A 27,821-nucleotide genomic window follows, 5' to 3' on the forward strand; every position below is an offset into this window, starting at 1 on the left:
ATATCACTTACAAGTATGTTTCTTTTATTTTCAGTAAGAACAACGTTGCTTCCTATCCAAGAAAACTAACAATTAAAATGATCAGCATGCAAGATTTATTACAGAAAGATGTTTCTTTTTGAATCAATAGATCAGAGTTCCCTAAGCGTGGGCGCATGTACTGCATCTGGTTTCGAAGGGGGTGGGGGAATGCTTTACAAGGTCTCGCACTCGGTGGTTGTGGTTGAGCAGATGCCACAGTCACACCGCACTGCCACCGGGTAGGTGTAGAATGGGTCGACGTCAGCATGGCAGTTGGGTAGTTTCACAGTGACGAACCTGGTTTCGTTGTAGGTACAGACCCGGTGATATGCTTCCACGTAAGGAGGGTCAAGAATCGGTCTCTGGAAGCAGAAGCACAGGACAAAATCATTCCAGTGTACAATATACATATAAATATCCAAAATACATTACACTAACATTCAACCTTCTGATTGCTGTCTGTTTTGCTGACAAAGCCTGGCAGTAGACCATGGGGTCATAAAAATCAGGAGAAGGTCAATAGCCCCTCGATCTTGCTCCACCATGGCACATTCACTGACCTCATACCTACTTTCATCTTGACCCTCAATTCCTTCACTGATTAAAATTCTATTTCTCAGTTTTGAATAAATTCAAGAGATCAGTTTCCACAGCCTTCAGCAGTAAGGGAATCCAAAATCACTCAGCCCTTCGAGAGGAGAAATTATTTTTAATCTCACTTTAAATGGGTGCCATCTTAATCTTGGACTACCCTGTGGTCCTAGACACACTCACAAGAGGAATCAATCTCTCATCATTTACCTTGCCTTAATGTCCTCATCATGAAGAATTAAGTTTCCTGATGTGATTAATGCATTATTCTTTACTTGCTATATTACAGTGAGTTATCAAATATTTCCTTAGTTTATAAACATGTCCAAATTTAGTAAAGCAAGCACATGTTGGTTTCACTCAAGTTGGATAAGCCTTAGGGTTTCAAGGTGAAACGGGCCCTTTAGTCAGCTCCCTCGGGTAAGGCATCTTGGTTGGTATGGACTGGTTCACATCCCTCTAAACCAGGGCTTCCCAACCTTCTTTATACCACAGACCCTTATCATTAACTGAGGGGTTTGTGGACCCCAGGATAAGAACCCCTAGTCTAAAACGTTCCCATTTATGAGACTGACCAAGCGTCTTTTTAAATTCTAATTGTGGCTGTCTCCATCATCCAACATCAGTAAGAGCAAAGAAATGGGGACTTCAGAAAGGGGAAGTTGAGGGAACACCTACCTGTCCTCATAGCGGAATCAGAAGTGGAAAGGGTAAGCAATTTCAAGTTCCTGGGTGTCAATATCCCTGAGAATCTTTCCTGGGCCCAACATATCGATGCAGCTACAGTGCCTATATCTCATGAGGAGTTTGAGGAGATTTGGTATGTCAACAAAGACACTTGCATATTTCTAACTGGCTGCATCACCATCTGATATGGAGGGGTGGTGGTGAGGTTACTCCACAGAGTCAAAAGAAGCTTCAGAAAGCTGTGCACTCACTCAACTCCATCATGGACACCAGCCTCTGCAGCTTCCAGGAGCAACGCCTCAAAAAGGCAGCATTGCAGCACAGAAAGAGGTCTCTTGGCCCTTCTTGGCTCTGCCGAACCATTTTTCTGCCTAGTCCCACTGACCTGCACCTGAACTATATTATCCATTCATTGTTAAGGAACCCCATTACCCAGGACATTCACACTAAATGGTTCAGGAACAGCTTCATCCCCTCTGCCACTGAATTTCTGAATGAACATTCAACCTATGAATACTAACTCACTACTTTTTGGGTTTTTATTTTTTTGCACCACTTATTCCTCAATTTTTTCTATTACTATGTATTGCATTGTACTGCTGCCGCAAAGACAACAAATTTCATGACATTTGCTGGTGATATTAAACCTGATTCTGATATAAAAGGTAGGAAAAGCTGGATCTAAGTGCATTAAAGTATTGATGTCATAGCAGTAAGCAGATTCACTCATGGAAATGGTTATCCAGAAAGACTTGGAAGCAAGGAGGTCCTTTGAATGTGAGGGGTAACTAATTCTGCAAGCAAGCTGAGTGGCACAGTGACAGGCAGATAATCAACTGGTCCTTCTCTGTTCCCACAAAGCCTTACCTTCTAATTCATAACAGGTTGAGATCAGATACAGTGTGTCACAATCTTTTGTTGTCTATACAATCATTATTGTTTGATTTGCGTACTTTATGTACATGGTGTGAAATGAACTGGATGCTTAAGTAAAACCTGATGTAGAAATAGAAGTAGGTTGTGTTGCTGACCTTGGCTTATGGTCTACTCAAGGTTACTGCTACATTCCTAGATGTACAAGTTTGGATTTGCTTTGTGCCAAATCAAAAAGTAAGTTGGACTTAACAAAACATTTGTGATACTCTAGAAAGAGATTTTCAGATTCCTGAGTCTCTATAGAAAGAAATATCTCCTATCCCAGTATTTATCAGCTAAACCCTGATCCTAAGACCAGTTCTAGATTTTTAGAGTCATTAAGTCATAGAACAGTACAGCACAAAAATAAGCTCTTTGGCCATACCAAACCTCTATTCTGTCTAGTCCCATTGACCTGCTCCAGGACCATAACCCTTTATATCCCTCCCAACCATGTACCTGTCCAAATGTCTCTTAAATGATGGAATCAAACCCAAATCACAACTTCCACTGGCAGCTCATTTCACTCTTTCACCACCTTCTGAACGAAGAGGTTCCTCCTCACGTTTGTCTTAAACGTTTCACCTTTCATCCTTAACTCATGACCTCCAGTTCCAGTCTCACACAACTTCAGTGGAAAAAGGCCTGCTTGCATCTATCCCATATTTACACTTCATAATTTTACAGTATATACTTCTATCAGATCTTTCTGCATTCTCATATGCTCCAAGGAATAAAAGCCGAGCCTATTCAACCTTTCCCAAAATACAATCAAGTACCGGCAACATCCTAGTAAATTTTCTCTCACTCTTTCAATCTTATTGATATCTTTCCTGTAGGTAGGTAACCAGAGCTGCATCAATATTCCAAATTAGGCCTCGGCAATGTCTTCTACAACTTCAGCATAACATCCCAACTCCTGTACTCAGTACTTTGATTTATGAAGGTCAATGTGCCAAAAACTCTCTTTACGATACTATCTACCTGTATCACCCTTTTCAATTCCTTTCAACAAGAAGAAACAAACCCACTGTTTTCATTATATCTGACTGACTAAGAATTATCTCTGTTTCACTGAGATTGCCAATGCTTTTATACTTTTGAGTGATGGCCAATTCTACTAGATTTTTCCTTACAGGACAACTTTGTCATTTTAGAAATTGTTCCAACTCCTCTATGGCAGATATATCTTCCTACCAATGAACTGTCTGTATCCAGTAAGACAGCCATCACTAGATACAAGTGTGGCCTCGCTCAAGTCTCACACAAATTGTAGTTAAATGTGCAAATCAAAACAAAATGGTAGATGTTGGAAATCTGAAATAAAACAAGAAGAGATGCTGAATCCATTCAGCAATTCAGGCAGTGCCTGTGGAATGAGAAACTGAAACAGCAGAGACCAATGGCATAGAAATGCTTTAAACCACTTTGTAATAAAAAAATGTATAATTTCTAGTTGCTTGCGGAAATTATATGTGAACTTTCCTTGCTGTGTATACACAAGGAATCAATCAGGTTTATTATCACTGGCATGTGTTGTGAAATTCATTAACTTTGCAGCAGCAGTACAGTGCAGTACATGAGAATATGGGGGGGGGGGGTGGAGAAAAATCAGTGAATTACAATAAGGTATTTATATTTAATAATTAAATAAATAGTGCAAAAACAGAAATAAAAAAGTAGTTTGGCAATGTTCATAGGTTCAGAAAATGGATGGCAAAGGAGAAGAAGCTGTTCCTGAATCATTGAGTGTGTGGATACCCAAATTTTACTACATCTCAACATTTATAGCAATTCATCTTTTAAAAGGTATCTAAAATTTTTGATCTCTTATAAAATTGTTACTTAGAGAGGAAATCTCAGTAGTATCTTCTAATAGACTCAAGTATTTGATCACACTATAATAAAATGGAAGAATTTATTTACCATGATTATGTTGCCAGTAATAAGTATTCAAAATTCAATTACATTTATTATCAGAGAATGTAAAAATTGTACAATCTTGAGATCTGCTTGCTCACAGGTAGCCACAATATATTAAGGTAATCACTAAGCCATGGTGAAAGTAAATACTTGTTGCTTTAATAACATCACAATGATCAGCACATAACAAAAGGATTCTCATTTCAAGTGTTGTTGCAGTATTTAGGTTGCAATGTATTTGTTTATATCTTCGTGGAAATTCTATGTTTTGAATTGAATTCAGTGCTAACAGAAAATTCAAAAAGTATTTTAACATTGTTTTGGATTTAGAAGAATTCTTTACTCATTTGTTAGGAAATTTACTTGGGCTAAAAATTCCATTACATTATTTTGAAACAATGACACATTTACCTCCCAGGTCTCACATCGTCCCCAGCATGCATCTGTAGTTATTCGCAATCCTTTACAACCAGGTTTCCTGGCCAGGAACCTAAACTCTCTCACAGCACAGCCAATGAATGTTTGCAAGCTGATGCTGGGGGCAGGAAGGGCATTTTCATAAAAGACCAGGAACTGGAGAATGATGCTCCCCCATAGTAAATGGTGCAGATTCAGTCTAAGACAAATGCACATTTTTCATTATTAACAATAAATTCTATAAAACAAGGAACTATGCAACACATTACATGAATAACAAATGACACTCCATGAAAAGTAAAGAATATTAATTTGGTAAATTATTTATTTTCCAGTCTTTATGAAATTGTACTAATGCAAAGCATGATTATTGTAAATTAACACAACATTGCTCTCTTAATGACACAACTCTTACAGTAGAGGTGGTGCTGAAAGAATTACAACATAATATGCAAAATAGATGTACAGTGAGATTTTTATTTGGAAAATTATCTATGTGCTATGCAAATTTATACTCTCACCCTATGTGTTTTCAATTTTAAGGATTATCAGACTATTTAAGCTAAAGCACGGTTAGTAATTTATTACATGAAGTAAATTCACATGAAATGTTATGAAATTAGCATGGTAAAGAAGGCATTTAGGTTACATAGAAACATAAAAAATAGGTGCAGGAGTAGGCCATTCGGCCCTTCGAGCCTGCACCGCCATTCAGTATGATCATGGCTGATCATCCAACTCAAAACCCTGTACCTGCTTTCTCTCCATACCCCCGATCCCTTTAGCCACAAGGGCCATATCTAACTTCCTCTTAAATATAGCCAATGAACCAGCCTCAACCGTTTCCTGTGGCAGAGAATTCCACAGATTCACCACTCTCTGTGTGAAGAAGTTTTTCCTCAACTCAGTGCTAAAAGGCTTCCCCTTTATCCTTAAACTGTGACCCCACGTTCTGGACTTCCCCAACATCGGAAACAATCTTCCTGCATCTAGCCTGTCCAATCCCTTTAGAATTTTATACGTTTCAATAAGATCCCCCCTCAATCTTCTAAATTCCAGTGAGTATAAGCCTAGTTGATCCAATCTTTTCATGTGAAAGTCCTGCCATCCCAGGAATCAATCTGGTGAACCTTCTCTGTACTCCCTCTATGGCAAGAATATCTTTCTTCAGATTAGGGGACCAAAACTGCTCACAATATTCTGGGTGCGGTCTCACCAAGGCCTTGTACAACTGCAGTAGAACCTCCCTGCTCCTGTACTCAAATCCTTATGCTATGAATGCCAACATAACATTTGCCTTTTTCACCGCCTGCTGTACCCGCATGCCCACCTTCAATGACTGGTTTACAATGACACCCAGGTCTCATAGCACCTCCCCTTTTCCTAATCGACCACCATTCAGATAATAATCTGTTTTCCTGTTCTTGCAACCAAAGTGGATAACCTCACATTTATCCACATTAAATTGCATCTGCCATGAATTTGCCCACTCATCTAACCTATCCAAGTCACCCTGCATCCTCTTAGCATCCTCCTCACAGCTAACACCGCTGCCCAGCTTCGTGTCATCCGCAAACTTGGAGATGCTGCATTGAATTCCCTCATCTAAATCATTAATATATATGTTGTAAACAACTGGGCTCCCAGCACTGAGCCTTGCGGTACCCCACTAGTCACTGCCTACCATTCTGAAAAGGTCCCGTTTACTCCCACTCTTTGCTTCCTGTCTGCCAACCAATTCTCTATCCACATCAATACCATACCCCCAATATCATGTGCTTTAAGTTTGCACACTAATCTCCTGTGTGGGACCTTGTCAAAGGCCTTTTGAAAATCTAAATATACCACATCCACTGGCTCTCCCCTATCCACGCTATTAGTTACATCTTCAAAAAATTCTATAAGATTCGTCAGACATGATTTTCCTTTCACAAATCCATGCTGACTTTGTCCGATGATTTCACCTCTTTCCAAATGTGCTGTTATCACATCTTTGATAACCAACTCTAGCATTTTCCCCACCACCGATGTCAGACTAACGAGTCTATAATTCCCCGGTTTCTCTCTCCCTCCTTTTTTAAAAAGTGGGGTTACATTAGCCACCCTCCAATCCTCAGGAACTAAGGAGTTTTGAAAAATTATTACTAATGCATCCACTATTTCTTGGGCTACTTCCTTAAGTACTCTGGGATGTAGACCATCTGGCCCTGGGGATTTATCTGCCTTTGATCCCTTCAATTTACCTAACACAACTTCCCTACTAACATGTATTTCCCTCAGTTCCTGCATCTCACTTGACCCTCGGTCCCTTACTATTTCCGGGAGATTATTTATGTCCTCCTTAGTGAAGACAGAACCAAAGTAGTTATTCAATTGGTCTGCCGTGTCTTTGTTCCCTATGATCAATTCACTTGTCTCTGACTGTAAAGGACCTACATTTGTCTTGACCAATCTTTTTCTTTTCACGTATCTATAAAAGCTTTTACAGTCAGATTTTATGTTCCCTGCCAGCTTTCTCTCATAATCTTTTTTCCCTTTCCTAATTAAGCCCTTTGTCCTCCTCTGCTGGTCTCTGAGTTTCTCCCAGTCCTCAGGTGTGCCGCTTTTTTTTTGCTAATTTATATGTTTCTTCTTTGGACTTGATACAATCCCTAACTTCCCTTGTCAGCCATGGGTGCACTACCTTCCCTGGTTTATTCTTTTGCCAAACTGGGATGAACAATTGTAGCAGTTCATCCATGCAATCTTTAAATGCTTGCCATTGCATATCCACCGTCAACCCTTTAAGTATCATTTGCCAGTCTATCTTAGCTAATTCACGTCTCATACCTTCAAAGTTACCCTTCTTTAAGTTTAGAACCTTTGTTTCTGAATTAACTATGTCACTCTCCATCTTAATGAAGAACTCCACCATATTATGGTCACTCTTACTCAAGGGGCCTCACATGACAAGATTGCTAAGTGACCCTTCCTCATTGCTCAATACCCAATCTAGAATGGCCTGCTCTCTAGTTGGTTCCTCGACATGTTGGTTCAGAAAACCATCCCGCATACATTCCAAGAAATCCTCTTCCTCAGCACCCTTACCAATTTGGTTCACCCAATCTACATGTAGGTTGAAGTCACCCATTATAACTACTGTTCCTTTATTGCACACATTTCTAATTTCCTGTTTAATGCCATCCCTAACCTCACTACTACTGTTAGGTGGCCTGTACACAACTCCCACCAGTGTTTTCTGCCCCTTAGTGTTATGCAGCTCTACCCATATCGATTCCACATCCTCCAGACTAATGTCCTTCCTTTCTATTGTGTTAATCTCCTCTCTAACCAGCAATGCTACCCCACCTCCTTTTCTTTCCTGTCTATCCCTCCTGATACTGACAAAATGTCAATGCTTGCTTTATAAAGTTTTATGAAAGCTGGTGATATTTGATAGTTCAGTTTTATATTGATACTGACCTTCATTAGACAGGGGAGTGAGTACAAGATGAAGGAGGTTTTTGCTCCAACTTTATAACTCATTGGTCAGCCCCCAGAACACTGTATGCAGTTCTGTCACCACACTGTGATGGTGCAGCAGAGGGTGGAGAGGTTAGGGTCAGTTTTCCCTGGAGATTAGGAGGGAACAGGATTGACGTGAATAAACTAATGGGGAGTATACATGGAGTAGACTGCAGAAAATTCTTCCCCATTTTCAGAGGCAAATGAAACTAATGGACATGGAATTCAGATAAGGAGTCAAAAATTTAGAATGACACACACAGATTGCTGGAGGAACTCATCTGGTTAGGCAGCATCCATGGGGAGGGGGATAAACAGCGGACGCTTTGGGCCAAGACCTTTCACTGGGGCTGGCTTTTGAGGTGGAAATGAACCACAGGAGTTAAGAAAATGTTAATTAATGAATGGCCAAGATTAATTCACTCCTAAGGGATGTATTTCATTGTTTTTGCTCACTCTTCCTGTTTCAAAGATGCTGATTCTTTCTGCAGTGTGTGAATCAAAATCCCTCTGCTATCTCATGCCTTTCCCTGGACACAGCTCATCTCATGCCTTTCTGTTGCTTTAAATATTTGTGGATTCTAGTCCCACTCCTGATACCCTGCTGGTATTTCAGTTCAGTAAAGGATTAGGTGCTACTTACTTTGAGATTCAGAATTGGATGTAAACCCATGTGGATATCTTCCCATTATGAAAAATACTATATAAGTGCAGGCTTTCTTTTGTGACCATCTCTTTAACCGTTAAAAGCCACAATCAAGCTTGATCTTGTTCTCATTCCCACCCATACAAGTTCCAATATGGAGAACAGGTTAGTGAAACTTTTTTTTTAATATCCTTGTTCAGGAGGCAAGCCAGCGTGACCTTACTGATCACAAACCTCCTGATCTATGTGGTTGACGGGCTGGTACAACTGCCTACTAAGTCTTTGGGGAAATTAATGGACAACCTCACAATAGAATTATTTGAAAGGTAATTGAACAGAAACTACTATTCTTCGTGTAAAGATGTCTGTATAATTTGCTCATTTGTAATTCCATGGTAGGTTACAGCACCTTAAAACAAAATTTTGCGTAAGGCAACAATTCAGTTTTGAAAGGTTAACATCAAAATGAGGCATTACCTTATCAGGCAGTAGTTAAAATATACAAGAGGTGAGTTCCATTATTGTATTTAACAGTCACTGATGTCAACTACTCTCTCCAGTGAAAATCCTTACAGCTTTGGTTGCACATCACCTTACAAAATAACTGTAGCCCATGCCTTTTGAAGCTCAAGCATTAGAAGCAAGCTCAGTGGGCCAAATTCATCCTCTTTAAACTGTAAGCTTGTAATAACAGAGCTAAGTGGCTCTTTTGCAGTATTGTAGCTGATGCCTGCTGAGGACAGCTCTCTTTGAGTTCATTTCTCTGTGTTCCCTTAGAGTGTGGCTCAGGTATTTAATATAAATCTATCCATTTTCATCAGTTATTAAAAATATTATACTTTTAATATAAAACTGAACTATCAAACATCACCAGCTTTCATAAAACTTTATAAAGCAAGCATTGACATCAAAGGATTAAGCAAAGCTGATTTTACCTTGTAAAAGCGAATTATCCCGGACTAGGGGAAATGTTACTTACCTGTGGCTGGACATCTTTTGATCTTTATTTGCTTTTTCTCTGTCTCTTTTGCAATATGTTCTTCAAATTATTGCTCAGATTTCATGAATCACAAAATAATTATTGTCTTCTTTAATGTTTACTCAAATAAATGCCACGTTTCTAACTTCTTAGAAAAAAACAGACTAGAAAAACCTTTTTATCTACGCATAGATCAGCATCATCACCTCCCAGTTGCTATTGCTCACCTTGCTGGTTCTGAAGCTCTTGCATTTTTGGAATATATGGAGAGAGCAAGTGTCAATCAGTGTCGGCACCCTGCGGTTCCTCCCTCCAATCTGTCATAGGCATCGGGTACCTCCGATCGATGGTGTCTTGACCTATGGTGTTGTAGTCAAAGTCAGAACTAAGTGGGATACGTTGCGTTCAGATAAATATCATTTAACATGGATTTATTGCACTGCATTGCACTTTTGGAAGTTGATTTGGAGTGAGGGGAGTTTTATAAAGTGCAGTATTATGATGTATAATGTAATTTAAAGCATATGTTTGTATCATGGTAGTTTTGTAATCCACAGTTGGTACTAGCCTTAAGCTGCTAAATATTTAGTCAGACTGTTATGTTAGAGATCGTATAACAATTTTTTCCATACAATTAAGATCAACATCTCTGTACACGTATGTATCAATCAATATTCTGTAAAATCAGTATAGTATGCAAGCCCCTTGTCATCTGTCAGTCACGAATGAATTTAGAAGTACAGTCAGCTGGAATGAAAGCATTCAATTACAAACCCCATTTCCAGAAAAGTTGGGATATTTTCCAAAATGCAATAAAAACAAAAATCTGTGGTATGTTAATTCACGTGAACCTTTATTTAACTGACAAAAGTACAAAGAAAATATTTTCAATAGTTTTACTGACCAACTTAATTGTATTTTGTAAATATACACAAATTTAGAATTTGATGGCTGCAACACACTCAACAAAAGTTGGGACAGAGGCATGTTTACCATTGTGTTACATCACCTTTCCTTTTAAAAACACTTTTTAATCGTTTTGGAACAGGAAACTAATTGTAGTAGATTTGCAATTGGAAATTTTGCCCATTCTTGCTTGATATAAGACTTCAGCTGCCCAACAGTCCGTGGTCTCCGTTGTCTGATTCTCCTCTTCATGATGCGCCATACATTTTCAATAGGAGATAGATCTGGACTGGCAGCAGGCCAGTCAAGCACATGCACTCTGTGTCTACAAAGCCATGCTGTTGTAGCCTGTGCAGAATGTGGTCTGGCATTGTCCTGCTGAAATAAGCATGGACGTCCCAGGAAGAGACGTCGCCTTGATGGCAACATATGTCTCTCTAAAATCCTAATATACGCCTCTGTCAATGGTACCTTCACATACATGCAGCTCACCCATGCCGTGGGCACTGATGCACCCCGATACTATCACAGATGCTGGCTTTTGCACCTTTCACTGATAACAATCAGGATGGTCGTTTTCCTCTTTGGCACGGAGAACTTGACGCCCGTTTTTTCCAAAAACTATCTGAAATGTGGACTCATCTGATCACAGCACATGGTTCTACAGTCTTTTGGTCCATCTGAGATGAGCTCGGGCCCAGAGAACTCACCGGTGTTTCTGCATAGAGTTGATATATGGCTTCCTCCTTGCGTAATACAGTTTCAAGTTGCATTTCTGGATGCAGCGACGGACTGTGTTAAGTGACAATGGTTTTCCGAAGTACTCCCAAGCCAAGGTGGCTATAATTGTCACAGTAGCATGACGGTTTCTTACCTGAGGGCTCGAAGATCTCGCGCATTCAACAGTGGTTTCCGACCTTGCCCTTTACGCACTGAGATGTCTCTGAATTCTCTGAATCTTTTCACAATATTTATGTACTGTAGATGTTGAAAGACCTAAATCCTCTGCAATCTTGCGTTGGGAAATGTTCCTTTTGAACTGACTAACAATTCTCTCACGAAATTTGGCACAAAAGGGTGAGCCACAACCCCTCCTTGCTTGCAAAGACTGAGCCTTTGATGGATGCTACTTTTATACCCAGTCATGATACCTCACCTGCTACCAATTCGCCTGCTTAATGTGGAGTCTTCCAAACTGATGTTACTTGAATATTCTGTGCACTTATCAATCTTATTTTAACTCTGTCCCAACTTTTGTTGATTGTGTTGCAGCCATCAAATTCTAAATTTTTGTATATCTACAAAATACAATTAAGTTGGTCAGTAAAACTATTGAAAATTTTTTCTTTGTACTTTTGTCAGTTAAATAAAGGTTCAAGTGAATTAACATATCACAGATTTTTGTTTTTATTGCATTTTGGAAAATATCCCAACTTTTCTGGAAATGGGGCTTGTATTTGTTAGGTTAAAGCTTGATTTAGAATACAAGGTTTCAACTTTCCCAGGGTAAGAATGGACAACTTTAAAGTGAGTGTTACTGTCAACGATTAGCCTGTTTTTACCAAACGGAAATTAAAATTGGTTGGTGAGAAAGCAAAGAGCTCTGATCCATAACACAACATGTGAGGTCATCATCAACATTATGTGCCGTGTCATACGATGTGGGTGATCATGGTCTTCGATCTATCTTCAAGCTGGTCATGGATAGGGAAAAGAACATATGAGGTAAGCCTGTACTGGAGGACTGGGTTTAGAACACCGAGATTTTGGGCAGATTCAGATGAGGAAAATCTTTCCAGGCCTCAGTAGAGAGGATGTGTGAAACAGACTTCCAGCAAAGGAAATTAATGGAGGATGCCCTTAAGTAGAGATGGATGATAGGGGGAACAAGTCCTTTACTGAACAACCATCTGAAAACAGGTGTGAATGGAGGTTTTGGATTCATACATGCTGGCTTGTGCAAGATCCACCACAGTATTGCGAGTGCATACAGATGCCCCTCCAAATGAGATCAGATGTGATTCTTGCCCTCCCCCACAACATCCCTGACTACTGTCCAGGTCCCTCAAATTTGCATTGGTAAGCAAGTCAAACAGTGCTGACTTGGATTCATCTGGTGACGTTTAAGATTAGTGGAGTCCCGTGAGTGCCAGGCAAGCACATTTTCCTCTCTTAGTGGTCTCGTTATGAATATGGTAATCCCCTACATGCCCAATCCTTCATGTGTGTTATATTGCATAGGAAGAGGTAATTAAACTCTTTATTTTGCACAGTTCAGGCAAGAGTGATCTGTGGAAGGCACTTGTACATGTTTCAGTAATAGAAACGTGTTGGGGTCTTACTCATGAAGAAAATAAATATGTATAAATTTTGCTTGTTCATTAAATTCATCTGCAGTTGATTGATTGCATCTTTATTTGTGGAAGAATGGGTTTTCAGGGGCTAAGTTACTTCATGAGTTTATTCATCTAATTTTTAAACCAATATTCAATTAACCAATATCCTTTAACCAATTATTTTTAAGCCAATATAACTGAGATTTTGGATTGAGATCCTGCATCAGGACTGAGTGTAGAGGGGAGATGGCCAGTATAAAGTGTTGACTGAGGAAGGGTGAGGTAGGTGGAACCAGGTGAGGAGCAATTTAGATTTATACAGTTTGATGCAGTAGAAATTAAAGTTATAGTTTCTATGGTATAGAAATTGACTTATTTCTATGCAATCTCAATAACAATGTCTGGACCCAACTTTACAGCATTCTGTCTAGAAATGTCATTTTTTCTGAACTCCACGTGTGAAAATGACGAACATGACATAATTCTGTGCATTTGACTGCTCACAATGAGAAATTAGCTTGAGACTGCCTGTGGTCATTTTGTCTGTCCCATCCAAATCCTTCTCCCCAAACCACATCGCATTCGACGTGTCACCAGATAACTTGTACTGAAGCCTACAGTACTTAATTTATGAACTTTATTTTGTTTATCTATGCATAATTCATTTGTAGATTTAATTCTTAATTTCCTAAGTTGTTGCATATAGTACTATGCTTTACACCCTCGTCCATTGTCTCATTTGCCAGTATACATGTAAAAAGATAAATGATAATAAACTTGACTGTGAGCTTCACTGCCCAGCAATCCCACAATTCCACCCTAGCCTAATCACAGGACAACTTACAATGACCAATTAACCTACCAACTGGTATGTCTTTGGACTGTGGAAGGAAACTGCAGCACCCAGAGGAAACCCACAGCGTCACGGGGAAAACATACAAAGTCCTTACAGGCAGCAACGGGAATTGAATCTAGATTGCTGGTACTGTAAAGCATTGTGCAAACCACTACACTAACGTGCCACTAACACTTTTAATGCTTTCTTTAACACTTTTCATTTATTCTTATTGTAACCTTTTCTGGACTGAAATAGCACATTCATCTCCCTGTGATCTTGTGGGAAGGCAAGAGTCAGCAAAGCCAATGAAGCTTTTAGTAACTGAACTGAACTAAAAAATACAACCAAAGATTAAAAGGTTTTAAGTTCCAGTCAAATCTTCAGATCAGTACATAATAATTTCTAGTACAAGGATCAGAGGGACTGAACTGTTTATTTTTCTTCAGACCATAAGACATAGGAGCAGAATTAGGCCATTCAGCCCATTGAGTCTGCTCTGCCATTCCATTATAGTTGATTTATTATCCCTCTCAAACCCCTTCTCCTGTCCTCATTGTAGAACTTTATTGAGAATGCATGTGGAGACACAAGCAATTCATTCTTTGAAGTTTACAGTGTTTAAAGACTAAAGGATGGTCCAAATATTTATGCTCTCTGTCAGTTGTCTGAGTACAGACTGCCAAAATCATTCATATAGTTTAGATCTGTTCATAAAGGGTCTGACAGCTCCCCAGCTGAAGGTTTCCACTCTTAATATTAAAGGAAGTCTCATCACAGCTTCAAGCTTGATTCGTTGTCCCACTCCCATTAGGGAGGAGGCTAGGAGGCATTCATGCCAAGACCACCAGTCTCAAAAACTGTTACTTTCCCCAAGCAGTAAAGCTGATCAACACCTCCGCCCAATAACCCACCCCACTACACCTCCAACTACATCTACTTTATCACTTCCTGTCTGCCACCTTATGTACAGACGCACCTCTGCCTAGCTTGACTTTATGGACATACAATCAGTTGATGTATATCAGCTAATCTTACATTTTTAAATTTATTGTGTGCTTTTTTAATTCTTGAGTTCTTCATTTTATTGTGTTTTTTGTGCTGCATCAAATCCTGAATAACAATTATTTCATTCTCCTTTACGTTTGTGTACCAAAAAATGACATTAAACAATCTTGAATTGAATTGAATTTTTCAGTCTCTTGAAATCTTGGCAGCTGAAGGCAGGAAATAATGCATAAAGAAGAGCATTTACTTCACCACCTGTGAGCCAGGTATGTTTTACTCCCAGACTTTTCTAAACACCCTATGATCACTCTTCATACAAAGAGCTTCCTTGCCAGATTGGAAATGGGCCCCAGGGGACATGTAACCAAAACTGTCTGCCTCAGCCCTCCTGCAACCCACCCCACACCAGACTGTGATCCAGTGACCGCTGCAATCCTGGGTTATGGATGCAACCTCCCCAGGATCTGGTCCCAAATATCTCTTCCTGTTCCTGTAGCCTTCCCTGGAATACTCCAGGCTCAACCAAAATCTGAGAGTTGAATCAGTGTGACTCCTGGATGGAAATCTATACCAAAGAATAAAGCTTGTGTAGTTACAGCTAAATTTCAAAAGCACGTGGAAGGGTAAGTTAGCCGTCCATCAGCTTCACAGACTTCTCAACACATGAACTCTCCAGCCCTTCCAAATCCTGCCTCGTGTAAATATTTCTATTAATGTTGGGACCATTTAATCATTATCTCGCTACAAATGCCTGCCCTTTTCTCAATCTGATTATATGCTAGTTACATCGCACCTGACTGCTTCAGTGAGAGAGTAACACTGACAAGTGCTTCTCTCTCTTTAAGGATCTGTAAAGTATTGTGTGTGTGAAGTAACAGCAATTGTGCCTGATCTGGAACTATGTACATTGATCCATTAACTCTAGCATGCCTTATAGTGAAAGTGTAGTGAATTGTGTGTTATGTTTTAATTAATCTAGTAATTACTCTGCAGAAGTTGAAATCCTGATTAGAATCATAGAGCACTACAGCACACAAACAGACCCTTTGATCCATCTCGTCCATGCTGACCTGTTCTTCTGCCTAGTCCCACGGATCTGCACCGGGACCATAGCTGTCCAAACCCCTCCCACCATGTACCTATCCAAACTTCTCTTAGCTGAACCTGGATCTACCACTTTTGCTGGCAGCTCATTCCACACTCACACCACCTTCTGAGTGAAGGTTCCCCTTAAATATTTCAAAATCATTTTAGAAACCATGTAGTGTTTTTTGAATGTTACAAATTAAAATTTCCTGGTACTGTTTGCAAATACATATCAAAATGCATCCAAAGCACATTGGAGAGATATTTCCACCAGTATTGAAGTCTGTTTCTACAATGGCCCAGCCTTTTTTCAGTCCACTTTTTGAAATTGCGGTCCTTAGAAATATCTGCAAGTAATGTCAGGCAGCTTGTAAAAAATCAAACTATAAGCCATGAAACCGTGAGTAGTAAGTGCCTAAACTGACTGACAGTAATCCTAGGGGCTGGTTGGCATTGAGAGTTCCCAGCCGTGGTTTCAACCTCTCTCCATCTGATGCTTTGGAATCTAATTTGTCGTCACTCCTTCACTTAAGTGCTACCACATTCAGGGCTCTTCTATGAAAACAGAAAGCTTGGATATAATGACCACTCATTACTGGCAATTTCCTGACTGCCATGAAATTTGACTCCTAATTGAATGTAATGGCCAGATAGGAGCCTGGAGAATTTTGCTAATAGTTACAATGGGGCGTGTGCATTCTGAAACTGCACCGGACTACATTGTTTAAACAGTGATGTGATCTGTTTTGCATGGAGGGGAATGACGGCTGGGGTCAAAGTAATTAACATTTAAGCAACTCACATATTTTGACTTAGTTACATTTAGTTCAATATTTTTGATTGTTCGAAGTTTTCTTCCTTGAATAATTTTAATGTTTTTTGATTGATATTTAGTCACTTTTGAAATACTTCTGAATATCAGGCATTGTCAGGGTAGCAATTACTTAATTGGCTATCAAAGTTTACTTCATCTCAAAGTTCACAGTTCATTTATTATTGAAGTATGTATACATTATACAGCCTTGGGATTCATCTCCTTACAGGCAGCCACAAAGCAAGAAACCCAAAAGAGCCCATTAAAAGCCCCAACAAATACCCAAAGTGCTGAGAGAAAGAGAGAGAGAAAAAAAAATATATCAATGTTCTTCTGGACTCCTCCTATGATGGTAAAGATCCTCAATAATTATCTCCTTGTACTATGCTACTTGGGGTGGCTAGTTGTATAGTGGCATCAGCACTGGACTTTGAAGCAGATGGTCTTGAGTGTGAATCTGGCCAGGTCTGGGATCAAGGTCTTCTGACCCTTTTCACCAATCAACTTCCCAGCTCTTTACTTCATCCGTCCCTCTTCAGTTTTCACCTATCACCTTGTGTTTCTCTCTCCCCTCCCCCCCCCCCCACCTTTTAAACCTTGACACTTTTTCTCCAGTCCTGCCAAAGGGTCTTGTCCTGAAACGTTGACTGTACTCTTTTCCTATGTGCTGCCTTGCCTGCTCAGTCCCTCCAGCACTTTGAGTGTGTTGCTCCTACAGTCCTTCCAGGTGAGGCAACACCACCAGCGAGTCTGGTGCTCCCGATACAGCCTCTACACTGGTGAGACATGATGTAGATTAGGGGTCCGCTTTGGCGAGCACCTTCCTTCCACCCACAAAGTGCAAGATTTCCCGGTGGCCAACCATTTTAATTCCTATCCCCATTCTATTGCCGACATGTCAGTCCATGGCCTCCCTTACTGACATGAAGGAGCTACTCTCTGGTTGCAGAAGCAACCCTTGATAATCCAAACTGATTGCATGAACATCTATTTTCCAACCTCCAGTAATGTTTCCATTCCCATCTCTCTTCTTTAATTGCCCACCCTGCCCTCTTCCCCTTACCTCTTCTCCTCCTCTGGCTATCATCTCCCCTGGTGTCTTCCTCCTTCCCTTTCTCCCTTGGTCCACTCTTCTTTCCATTCAGATTCCTTCTCCTCCAGCCCTTTACATTTTCCACCTATCACCTCCCAGCTTTCTATTTCAACCCCCCCCCCCACCCAACTGACTTCACCTATCACCTTCTAGTTTGTACTCCTTCAGCTCCCTCCAAGGGTGACTTCTTCACCCTTGCTTTCCAATCCTGATGAAGGGGCTCACACCGAAACATTGACTGTTTATTCATTTCCATAGACAATGCCTGACTTGCTGAGTTCCTCCACCATTTTGTATGGGTTGCTCTGTATTTCCAGCATCTGCAGAATTTCTTGTGTTCATAAATTCAATCTCCATTCATTTTCCAGTGAGGCTTTATCCTTATCAGACAGTGGGTTCATTCAAAATGCTACCCATTCTTCTCCCTTAAAGTGCTGAGGTCATTTCTAGTGTAGAGTTCTGAATCTGATTACCACCTTCACCTTTTGTGAAAGTGTTGATTCTCTGCTGTGCATTTTTGCTGACATCCCAATTTAAACTGGAAATTATTTAGTGTAGTAAACCCTAGCATAAGTCATGTTCTTTCACTATTATAAACCAGAGCATTGATCAAGCTACTCTGAAGTATAGCCAGCAGCAGCAAACTAAACCCTACCATTCAGCTGAGTACAGTAAAAATCTAGTCACAGATATAAGATTAAACACCTATTTCAGAAATCTATAACTTTCAATGTTACTCAATCTGTCTTTTGAGAAGATTTTAAGTCAGACTCATAGAGCACTACAACATGGAAACAGGCCCTTTGGCCCATCTAGTCCACACAGCGCTATTATTCTGCTTAGTCCCATTGACCTTTACCTAGACTTTACCTTTACTTTACCCTCCATACCCCTCCCATCCATGTACCTATCTTTCTCTCAAGTGTTCAAATCGAACCTGTACCCACCACTTGTGCTGACAGCTCATTCCACACTCTCACCATCCTCTGAGTGAAGACTTTTCCCCTCATGTTCCCTTTAAACATTTTGCCTTCCATCCTTAACCCATTGCCTCTAGTTCTCCAGCTCAGTGGAAAAATGCTGTTTGCAGTTACCCTAGTTCTACTCCTCATAATATCAGATCTTCCCTCAATCTCCTACGCTGCAGGGAATAAAGTCCTAATCTATTCAACCTTTCCCTGTAACTCATATAATATAACTCATATATTCCCTGTAACTCATATATTATATAACCTGCAAAGAGCAGTATCATCAATGCTGTTGTCTTGTCAGCTGTACAGATGCAGGCCACAATGTGTTAATGAAAGTTTTAATGTACTCAGTAGCTAAAAAGAGCAAAATATCTTTTGTAGATAGCACTTCTGTGGAATATGAAGATGCAATTTATAATGAACAGGATTTCTGACAACCTTGCCAATCTGTAGCTTATTTCACTGTGCTTTAATGTTGAAGTATTATAAGTCATCTTTAACAGCTGATATTTCGTCCAGTTCTAAAAGCATTAATATTAAATGCTGCAATCAGAATGAAGAGCTTTTAAATATTGTTTCTCTTTATATAACATTTACTCCTCCAGCCTGATAGCACAAACGTCGATTTTTCTAACATCTGGTAAAGAACAAAGAACAATATAGCACAGTACAGGCCATTCGGCCCACAATGTTGTGCTGATCCTTAAACCCTGCCTCCCATATAACCCTCCACCTTAAATTCCTCCATATACCTGTCTAGTAGTCTCTTAAATTTCACTAGTGTGTCTGCCTCCACCACTGACTCAGGCAGTGCATTCCACACACCAACCACTCTCTGAGTAAAACACCTTCCTCTAATATCCCCCTTGAACTTTCCTCCCCTTACCTTAAGGCCATGTCCTCTTGTACTGAGCAGTGGTGCCCTGGGGAAGAGGCGCTGGCTGTCCACTCTATCTATTCCTCTTAATATCTTGTATACCTCTATCATGTCTCCTCTCATCCTCCTCTCCAAAGAGTAAAGCCCTAGCTCCCCTAATCTCTGATCATAATCTATACTCTCTAAACCAGGCAGAATCTTGGTAAATCTCCTCTGTACTCTTTCCAATGCTTCCACATCCTTCCTCATCCTTCCTATAGTGAGGTGACCAGAACTAGACACAGTACTCCAAGTGTGGCCTAACCAGGGTTTTATAGAGCTGCATCATTACCCCATGACTCTTAAACTCTATCCCTCGACTTATGAAAGCTAACACCCCATAAGCTTTCTTAACTACCCTATCTACCTGTGAGGCAACTTTCAGGGATCTGTGGACATGTACCCCCAGATCTCTCTGCTCCTTCACACTACCAAGTATCCTGCCATTTACTTTGTACTCTGCCTGAGAGTTTGTCCTTCCAAAGTGTACCACCTCACACTTCTCTGGGTTGAACTCCATCTGCCACTTCTCAGCCCACTTCTGCATCCTATCAATGTCTCTCTGCAACCTTCAACAATCCTCAACACTATCCATAACACCACCAAACTTTGTGTCATCTGCAAACTTGCCAACCCACCCTTCTACCCCCACATCCAGGTCATTAATAAAAATCAAGAAAAGTAGAGGTCCCAGAACTGATCCTTGTGGGACACCACTAGTCACAACCCTCCAATCCGAATGTACTCCCTCCACCAAGACCCTCTGCTTTCTGCAGGCAAGCCAATTCTGAATCCACCTGTCCAAACTTCCCTGAATCCCATGCCTTCTGACTTACTGAATAAGCCTACCATGTGGTACCTTGTCAAATGCCTTACTAAAATCCATGTAGATCTGCACTACCCTCATCAATATACCTGGTCACCTCCTCAAAGAACTCTATCAGGCTTGTTAGACACAATCTGCCCTTAACAAAGGGCAACAAAGGCTGACTGTCCCTGATCAGACATGATTCTCTAAATGCCCATAGATTCTATCTCTAAGAGTCTTTTCCAACAGCTTTCCCACCACAGACGTAAGGCTCACTGGTCTATAATTACCTGGACTATCCCTACTACCTTATTTGAACAAGGGGACAACATTCGCCTCCCTCCAATCCTCCAGTGCCATTCCCATGGACAACGAAGACATAAAGATCCTAGCAAGAGGCTCAGCAATCTCTTCCCTCGCCTCATGGAGCAACCTTGGGAATATTCGACCCAAAACGCTGACTGGTTACTCTTTTCCATAGGTGCTGTCTGGCCTGCTGAGTTTCCCTTCAGGAGATGTTTACCTCCTCTCTAGCCACACGTGACGCTCTGGAGGAATGTAGAGTGGCTAAAGTGGTACCGTTGTTTTAAAAGGGTAGTAGAAACAAACTGGGAAACTACAGATCAGGAGTCCATCGTCGCTGGTGTGTTCATTGCTGGAGTGAATTCTGAAGAACAGGATCTACCAACATTCAGAGAGATGGAGTCTGATAGTCTGCACAGCTTTGTGTATGGGGGAATACATCTACAGATGACACCCAGACTTGAGGCTTAGTAGACAATGAGGAGGGATATCAAAGCTTGCAGAGGGATCTGGACCAACTGGAAAAATGGCAAAGAGATTTTAATGCATAGGAGTGTGAGGGATTACACTTCAGGAGGTCAAACCGGAGTGGGGCTTGCACGGCAAGCGGTAAGAGTGTGGAAGAACAAAGAGATCTGGGAATACAGATTCATAAATGCTTGAAAAGGGCATCACAAACAGAGAGGATTGTAAGGAGAGCTTTTGGCATTTTGGCCTTCATAAATCAAAGTACTGAGTACAGGATTCGGCATGTTATGTTGAAGTTGTATAAGACATTGGTGAGGCCTAATTTAGAGTTTAGGTGAGTTCTGCTCACCTACCTACAGGGAAGATATGAATAAGATTGAAAGAATACATAGAAAAATTACTAGAATTTTGCCCGGACTTGAGGACCTGAGTTATAAGGAAGGGTTGAATAAATTTGATTGATGTATACAAAATTAGGAGGGGTATAAATGGGGTAAATGCAAGCAGGCCTTTTCCACGTAGTTTGGGTGAAACTAGAAATGAAGGTCATGAGTTAAGGGTGAAAGGTGACATTTTTATGGGGAATGTGAGGGGGACCTTCTTCGCTCAGAGAGTGTGGAACGAGCCATCAGCAGAAGTGGTGTACTGAGGTTCAATTTCAGCATTTAACAGAAATTTGGATAGGTACATGGATGAGAGTGATATGGAGGGCTAAGGTCCTGGTGCAGGTTGATGGATTAGACAAATTAATAGTTTGGTATGGACTACATAGGCTTAAGGGTCTGTTTCTGTGCTGTACTGTTCTATGACTGATAAGTTGTGTCTGATAAATCTCTTGGAGTTCTTCAAGAAGATAACAAAATGGATGGATGAGGGGAGGGCAGTGATGTTGTCTATGTGGACATCAGCAAGATCTTTGACATGATCGCTCATGCCAGGCTAGTCTGGAATGATAGATTATATGGATCCAGTGGGAGATCGTGGATTGAATTCATTGTTGGCTCAGAAAGAGATGCAGAGGGTGATGCCTGAGGGTTGTTTCCCAGACTGCATTTTGGAAAATCAAACTCATGGAGTGGATGGAAAGTCCTGGGATGTGTTATGAAACAGAGGGACAAAGGAATGCAAGCACATCCTTCACTTAAAGTAGCAAGTAAACAGGGTGGTGAAGGTGGTGTTAGGCATCTAACCTTCATAACTCAACGCATTGAGTATAGCAGTTAGGAAGTGGTGTTGCAGTTATATAAGACATTGATGAGACTGCATTTTGAGTATTGTGTACAGTTTTGATCACCCTAGTGATGTTATTAAACTAGAAAGATTGCAGAAAATATTTACCAGGATGTTGCTTAGATGGTGGGGCCCAAGGTACAAAGAGAAGTTGCATGAACTAGAGCTTTATCCTTTGGAAGACAGGAGTTTGAGGGGTGACCTAATAGAGATGTGTAAGAACATGAAGACCCTGTAGTAGACAAAGTGAAAGCACATTGTCTTTTTCCCATGGAGAGGTTGCTAAATGCAAGAGGGCAGAGGTTCAAGGTCAGAGATGAGAGATTTAAAAGGATCTAAAGCCTTGAGGTTCTCCAGTACTGATGGTGATCGTGGAGATGATGTTACCAATCCAAACTTGTTGAGCAGTGGTCAATGAAGAGCACTTCCACTATTGGGCTGTAAGCTTGCTGGGGGGGGGGGGGGCGGGGTGGGATTTGATCCACTCAACAGTCTTTTACCTAAAATATTAACACTGTTATTCTAACTTTCTGAATAGTTCCAGCATTTTATGATTTTATTTCAGATCTCCATCCAGTGTTTTTTAAAAATTGATTCTACTGCATTATTGCGAGGCTATTTCAGTTAGATTGTACTGGACACCAAGAAAACTGTTTGGCCCCCAGTTTACAGCACCCGTCGGTCTTTACCAACCACTCATTCAAGTGTACTCCAAAAGTCAAACTATGAATGAATTTTGAATTCTACTTTTCCTGTTTCAGTAACTCATTTTAGATGTGTATTATTTTAACCCTGCTGGTCCTGGGGAGCTCCTCTATTGGAACCACAATAGATACATTCAAAATCTTGAAGTTAAACTTGCCCGGCATTGTTAAATCTAACTCAATTCAAACTTCGCAGTTCGCTAAGTAGACTAATGATGGTTAACACCAATCTAATTCCATCCCCATTCCAATTTATCACCTTCTTCTTCTTTCATAATCACTGCAGGTTTTGCATTATAAAAAAAACAGGCAAGCTGCCAGTGGTCATAATGAAAAGGGTCTTTCTCAGCTGGGAAGACAGGGAGAGGAGGTTGTGAACTCAACTTTGCTTGTACTGACCCTGTACATGCCAAACCACCCTTGCAGAACCCTCCTATCCCTCCCCACCAATACCCTCTTCCACACACATTTATTTGTATCTAACAATGTCATGCTATATCTGGTATCCAGGTTGAGAAGTGGCAAATGCACAGCTACAAGTGAACAGTAATTTGAAATTTTAGCTGGGCTGACCTTTATCAAAAATATAATGTTCTACTTGGAATGATATTAACTATTACTTTTATAATGTATGGTTGAGTAAAGAACTATTTGTTAGTTATAAGTACACTATTTATACCACATAATGATGTCAGAGATCACACAGCAAGCATATAGTATGGAGTTACTTTGAGAACCACAGATCTAATGTGGAAATCTAGAGCAGTGGTCCCCAACCACTGGGCCGTAGTGCAGCTGACTCATATCATTTCATACCGCCAAATCATATCGTTTCCTCGTGGCCCGATGGTTAGGGACCACTGATACAGAGGACTAGAATATGAAAGCAAGGATATAATGCTGAGGCTTTATAAGGCATTGGTCAGACTGCACTTGGAGTATTGTGAGCAGCTTTGGGCCCTTTATCTAGGAAAGGATATGCTGACATTGGAAAGGGTCCAGAGGAGTTTCATGAGAATGAACCCGTGAATGAAAAGATTAACGTACCAGGAGCATTTGGTAGCTTTGGGCCTGTGCTCACTGAAATTTAAAGGAATGAGGTGGTGGGGATCTCACTGAAAAGCCTAGAAACAGTGGACATAGAGAGGGTGTTCCCTACAGTGGGGAAGATTAGGATCAAAGGCCACAGCCTCAGAGTACAGGGAAGTCCCTTTAGAACAGAGACTTCCAATTTCTTTAACTGGAACTTCTTTAGCCAGTGGATGTTGAATACATGGAATTCATTGCTACAAATGTCTGTGGAAGCCTAGTCGTTGGATATATTTAAAGCAGAGGTTGATAGGTTCTTGATCAGAAAGGACGTCAAAGGTTGTGGAGAGAAGACAGGTGAATGGGGTTGAGAGGGATAATAAGTCAGTGACTTGATAGAATAGCAGAGCAGACTTGATGAACTGAATGGTTTAGTTCTGCTCCTTTGTCTTTTGACCTATGAGCTGATGAACTAACCATGCTCTGGATATAGCAAGACATTAGGGAGATGCATCGCCATTTCTTTAAACTTAAGATCATTATGGATTTTCCCTGTTTGTATATGCAATGATGAGGTCTGTAGACAGACTGATGGGTGCCTACTTGACAATAATAACATGCTTAGCTGTCCAAACTGCTTTTAGCTAATGGAAAACTGATAAAAGCAGATGCCTTCAATGACAGTTATGATCAGCTTTGAGATAACCCCATAATCCCCTCCTTAAGGCAGTGTAGTTACTGATAGAACTTGATAATTAGGCTGCATAAATATGTGGAGAAAATTCATTTAATTGTGTTAATGTGTTTCGCGGTCAGAGCTGTGGAACATTTTTTTGCGATACATCAGCTTTGTTTATATGGTTATATTTTCCAATTACCTAGGTGACATGGAAAATCGATGTTGGGTTATGGCAAACCATGATTGAGGTGTTTCAGGATTTTTGAGTCATTGCAAACATTTGCACAGTGGAGCATAATTATGTAACAGCTTTTGTTAGAACTCACCGCTTTCCTTTGTAGTCCAGTCGGTTACATGAAAACCAAGTTGAACTTGGATGTAGAGCAATTTTTCACCGTGACATCTTAAGAGCTAGTGCTTCATCTCAGTAAATAGTTCCATTACTCATAAATAGCGACACGAGTTAAAACTCTTAAAGAAGCCGACTCTACAGAGATCACATCGGGGGAGGCTGTTCGGTGTATTTCTTTCATCTGAAGGATTTCAGCTGAAGCCAGCCTGCAAAGTTTGTTGCAAGTATCCATCTCTTACATTTGGCGCTATGTGGGTCCAGTTCATGTCAACCTTGCTTTAACTGTCTTTTCTATTCTACTGCTGCTCGGAAAATTCCCAATGACCATACTTGTTCTCTTTTCTCCCTCATGAATATTCCTACTTTGGTAAGGCAGTAAAACTTCCAAATTGTTTACCTAACTTAGTAATTGGCTATTCCAAACAAAATATGATTCACATCCTTATAAGTTGTATTTTTGATTCCAAGGCCAAAGTCATTTAAAACATCATGACCAATAGAGACTTCAGCTCTAATTCTTGTGGGGCTCCTATTCCAGAGTCTAGTCATTCTCAATAACCTTCTACTGCAACTCTCTGCTTCATGTTTGACAGCTAGCTATATGAATTAACTACACGCTCTTTATTCTGTAATGCAGAAATAAGTCTAAAGCTACTGGAAGCTAATATATAAAATGGCTGTCAGAAGATAACTTTAGCAATTGCATTGTAAGTAAAATTAACATTTACCTGATTTCCATCTTCTGAAATGTAATAACACTTGTGGTATATCTAAATCCTCAATATAACAAAGTGAATTTGACTGAGGTTACACTGAATTACATTTATGTATACAGTAATCTATTCCAAAAATGTTAAAGTAGCTTAATTTTGTATCATTGTGATTGACATCAGTTTGATTCTTGCCAACCATCTATACCTCGAGATTTTCTAGCAAGTATGATATTGATAGAAAGTGGGTAAGTACTCTCTGTCCAGCAGCACCGAGAACAGTTTAATATCCTCACTGTCATCATGAGACCAATTAATTCAACACAAAGAAATATTTCTTATATAAAAATAACTTAAAAGGTATTGTACATGAAGTAAAACTTTTTCCTGGAAATTCCACACAGCATATCACTGCTCTAATCTCCAGTCTTTAAGACAAAGAACTTACTCCTGCATATTATTTTTCTTGGGAAGTTAGGAAGGATATGCGAGGAAGGTTGAACAAATAAGAATACAACCTTTCCAAAGTCAATATCAAAGTCAAGTTTATTGTCATATACACGAGTACATGTGATAAACTTATCTTAGCATCACAGGCACAAAGCATTCACAAGAAAAACAAACTAAACATAAATCATACTTGATTTTTACAAGTAGCATACATACTGAAATACACTCTGGCCCCTTTATTAGGTACGTCCGTACGCCTGCTCATAAATGCAAATATCTAATCAGCCAATCATGTGGTAGGAACTCAATTCATCAAAGCATACGGACATGGCCAAGAGGTCCAGTTGTTGTTCAAACCAAACATCAGAATGGGGAAGAAATGTGATCTAAGTGACTTTGCCAGACTGAATGGTTTGAGTATTTCAGGACCTGCTGATTTCCTGGGATTTTCACACACACTCTCTAAAGTTTACAGAGATTGGTGCTAAAAGCAAAAAAAGAAACAATCGTTGTGCAAAAAAGCCTTGTTAATGAGAGAGGTCAGAGGAGAGTGGCTAGATAGGTTCTTGCTGACAGGGAAGTGACAGTAACTCAAATAACCACATGTTACAACAGTGGGGTGCAGAAGACGACACTGGGTTCCACTTCTGTACCTGAGTCTATTTCAATTGTAATTTGAAAAGCAAAATGGCATTCTTTGTCGTTTACCGTTCTAAGCAGGCATGGTCTTTCAAATAAGGAAATGAAGTTAAAGTTTAGCAAAGTTCATGGTTCACAGCATCCTTAACATTATGGTTAAAGTCAGTACTTTTACTGCCATCATCTCAGAACTATTTTGTCATAGAATTTCCATTCTCACATGAATAACATGCCTCCACTTCCTGGACTCGGTCTACATTTCCCACTGCCTCAGAAAGCACGTGACATAAACAAGGATTCCTCCCACCCTGTTTATTACCTCTCTTCCTCTTTTCCATTGGGCAAAAGATACTAAAGCATGAAAACACACAGCACCGAGCTCAAGGACAGCTTCAATCCCTATGTTATAAGACTATTGAATGGAACTATTTTTACAATAAAGATGAACTCTTAACTTCACAACCTCCCTCATCATGGCCCTTGCACCTTATTATCTACCACCTCTGTAACTGTAATACTATAATCCGCATTCATTCTTATACTGTCTCAACCCACCTACTGTACATTGTTAAATAATCTTTGTAGTTGGCATGCAAAACAAAAATGTTCACAGTATCTTGGTACATGTGACAATAATAAACTAATTACAGAAAGTGAAACCAATAAAAAATGGGATTAATTTAAACTTACCAGAAGTAGGAGGCTGATCATTAATATGGACTTGATGGAGCAGAACTCCCATTTCAGTGCAGTAAGTGGTCCAGGCCTTTGACAGTGTCTTGATATACACCATCCTCATGC

At 40.2% G+C, this 27,821-nt stretch overlaps 1 protein-coding gene and 1 long non-coding RNA gene across 2 annotated transcripts; both read right to left on the bottom strand.

Moving 5' to 3' along the window:
* Nucleotides 1-111: 111 nt before the first annotated feature.
* Nucleotides 112-9,697, bottom strand: gphb5 (glycoprotein hormone subunit beta 5). Its single transcript, XM_059988043.1, has 3 exons — nucleotides 9,684-9,697; nucleotides 4,549-4,753; nucleotides 112-383 (listed from the first exon to the last, which is right to left on the bottom strand). The coding sequence occupies exons 1-3, from the start codon at nucleotides 9,695-9,697 to the stop codon at nucleotides 195-197; spliced, it is 408 nt and encodes a 135-aa protein (XP_059844026.1). The 3' UTR covers nucleotides 112-194.
* Nucleotides 4,680-27,821, bottom strand: LOC132405674 (uncharacterized). Its single transcript, XR_009515945.1, has 3 exons — nucleotides 27,711-27,821; nucleotides 9,911-10,042; nucleotides 4,680-4,753 (listed from the first exon to the last, which is right to left on the bottom strand). It is a non-coding gene; the product is annotated as an uncharacterized LOC132405674 (long non-coding RNA).

Source organism: Hypanus sabinus, chromosome 2 (genome assembly GCF_030144855.1).
Source record: "Hypanus sabinus isolate sHypSab1 chromosome 2, sHypSab1.hap1, whole genome shotgun sequence".
In the NCBI taxonomy this organism is placed as follows: Eukaryota; Metazoa; Chordata; class Chondrichthyes; order Myliobatiformes; family Dasyatidae; genus Hypanus; species Hypanus sabinus.

What these genes read in the sequence shown, in the direction of transcription:
- gphb5 (XM_059988043.1), bottom strand. An exon ending in GACGATGTGAGACCTGGGAG is followed by an intron (nt 384 to 4,548) that starts GTAAATGTGTCA and finishes TTCTGCTTCCAG; the next exon opens with AGACCGATTCTTGACCCTCC.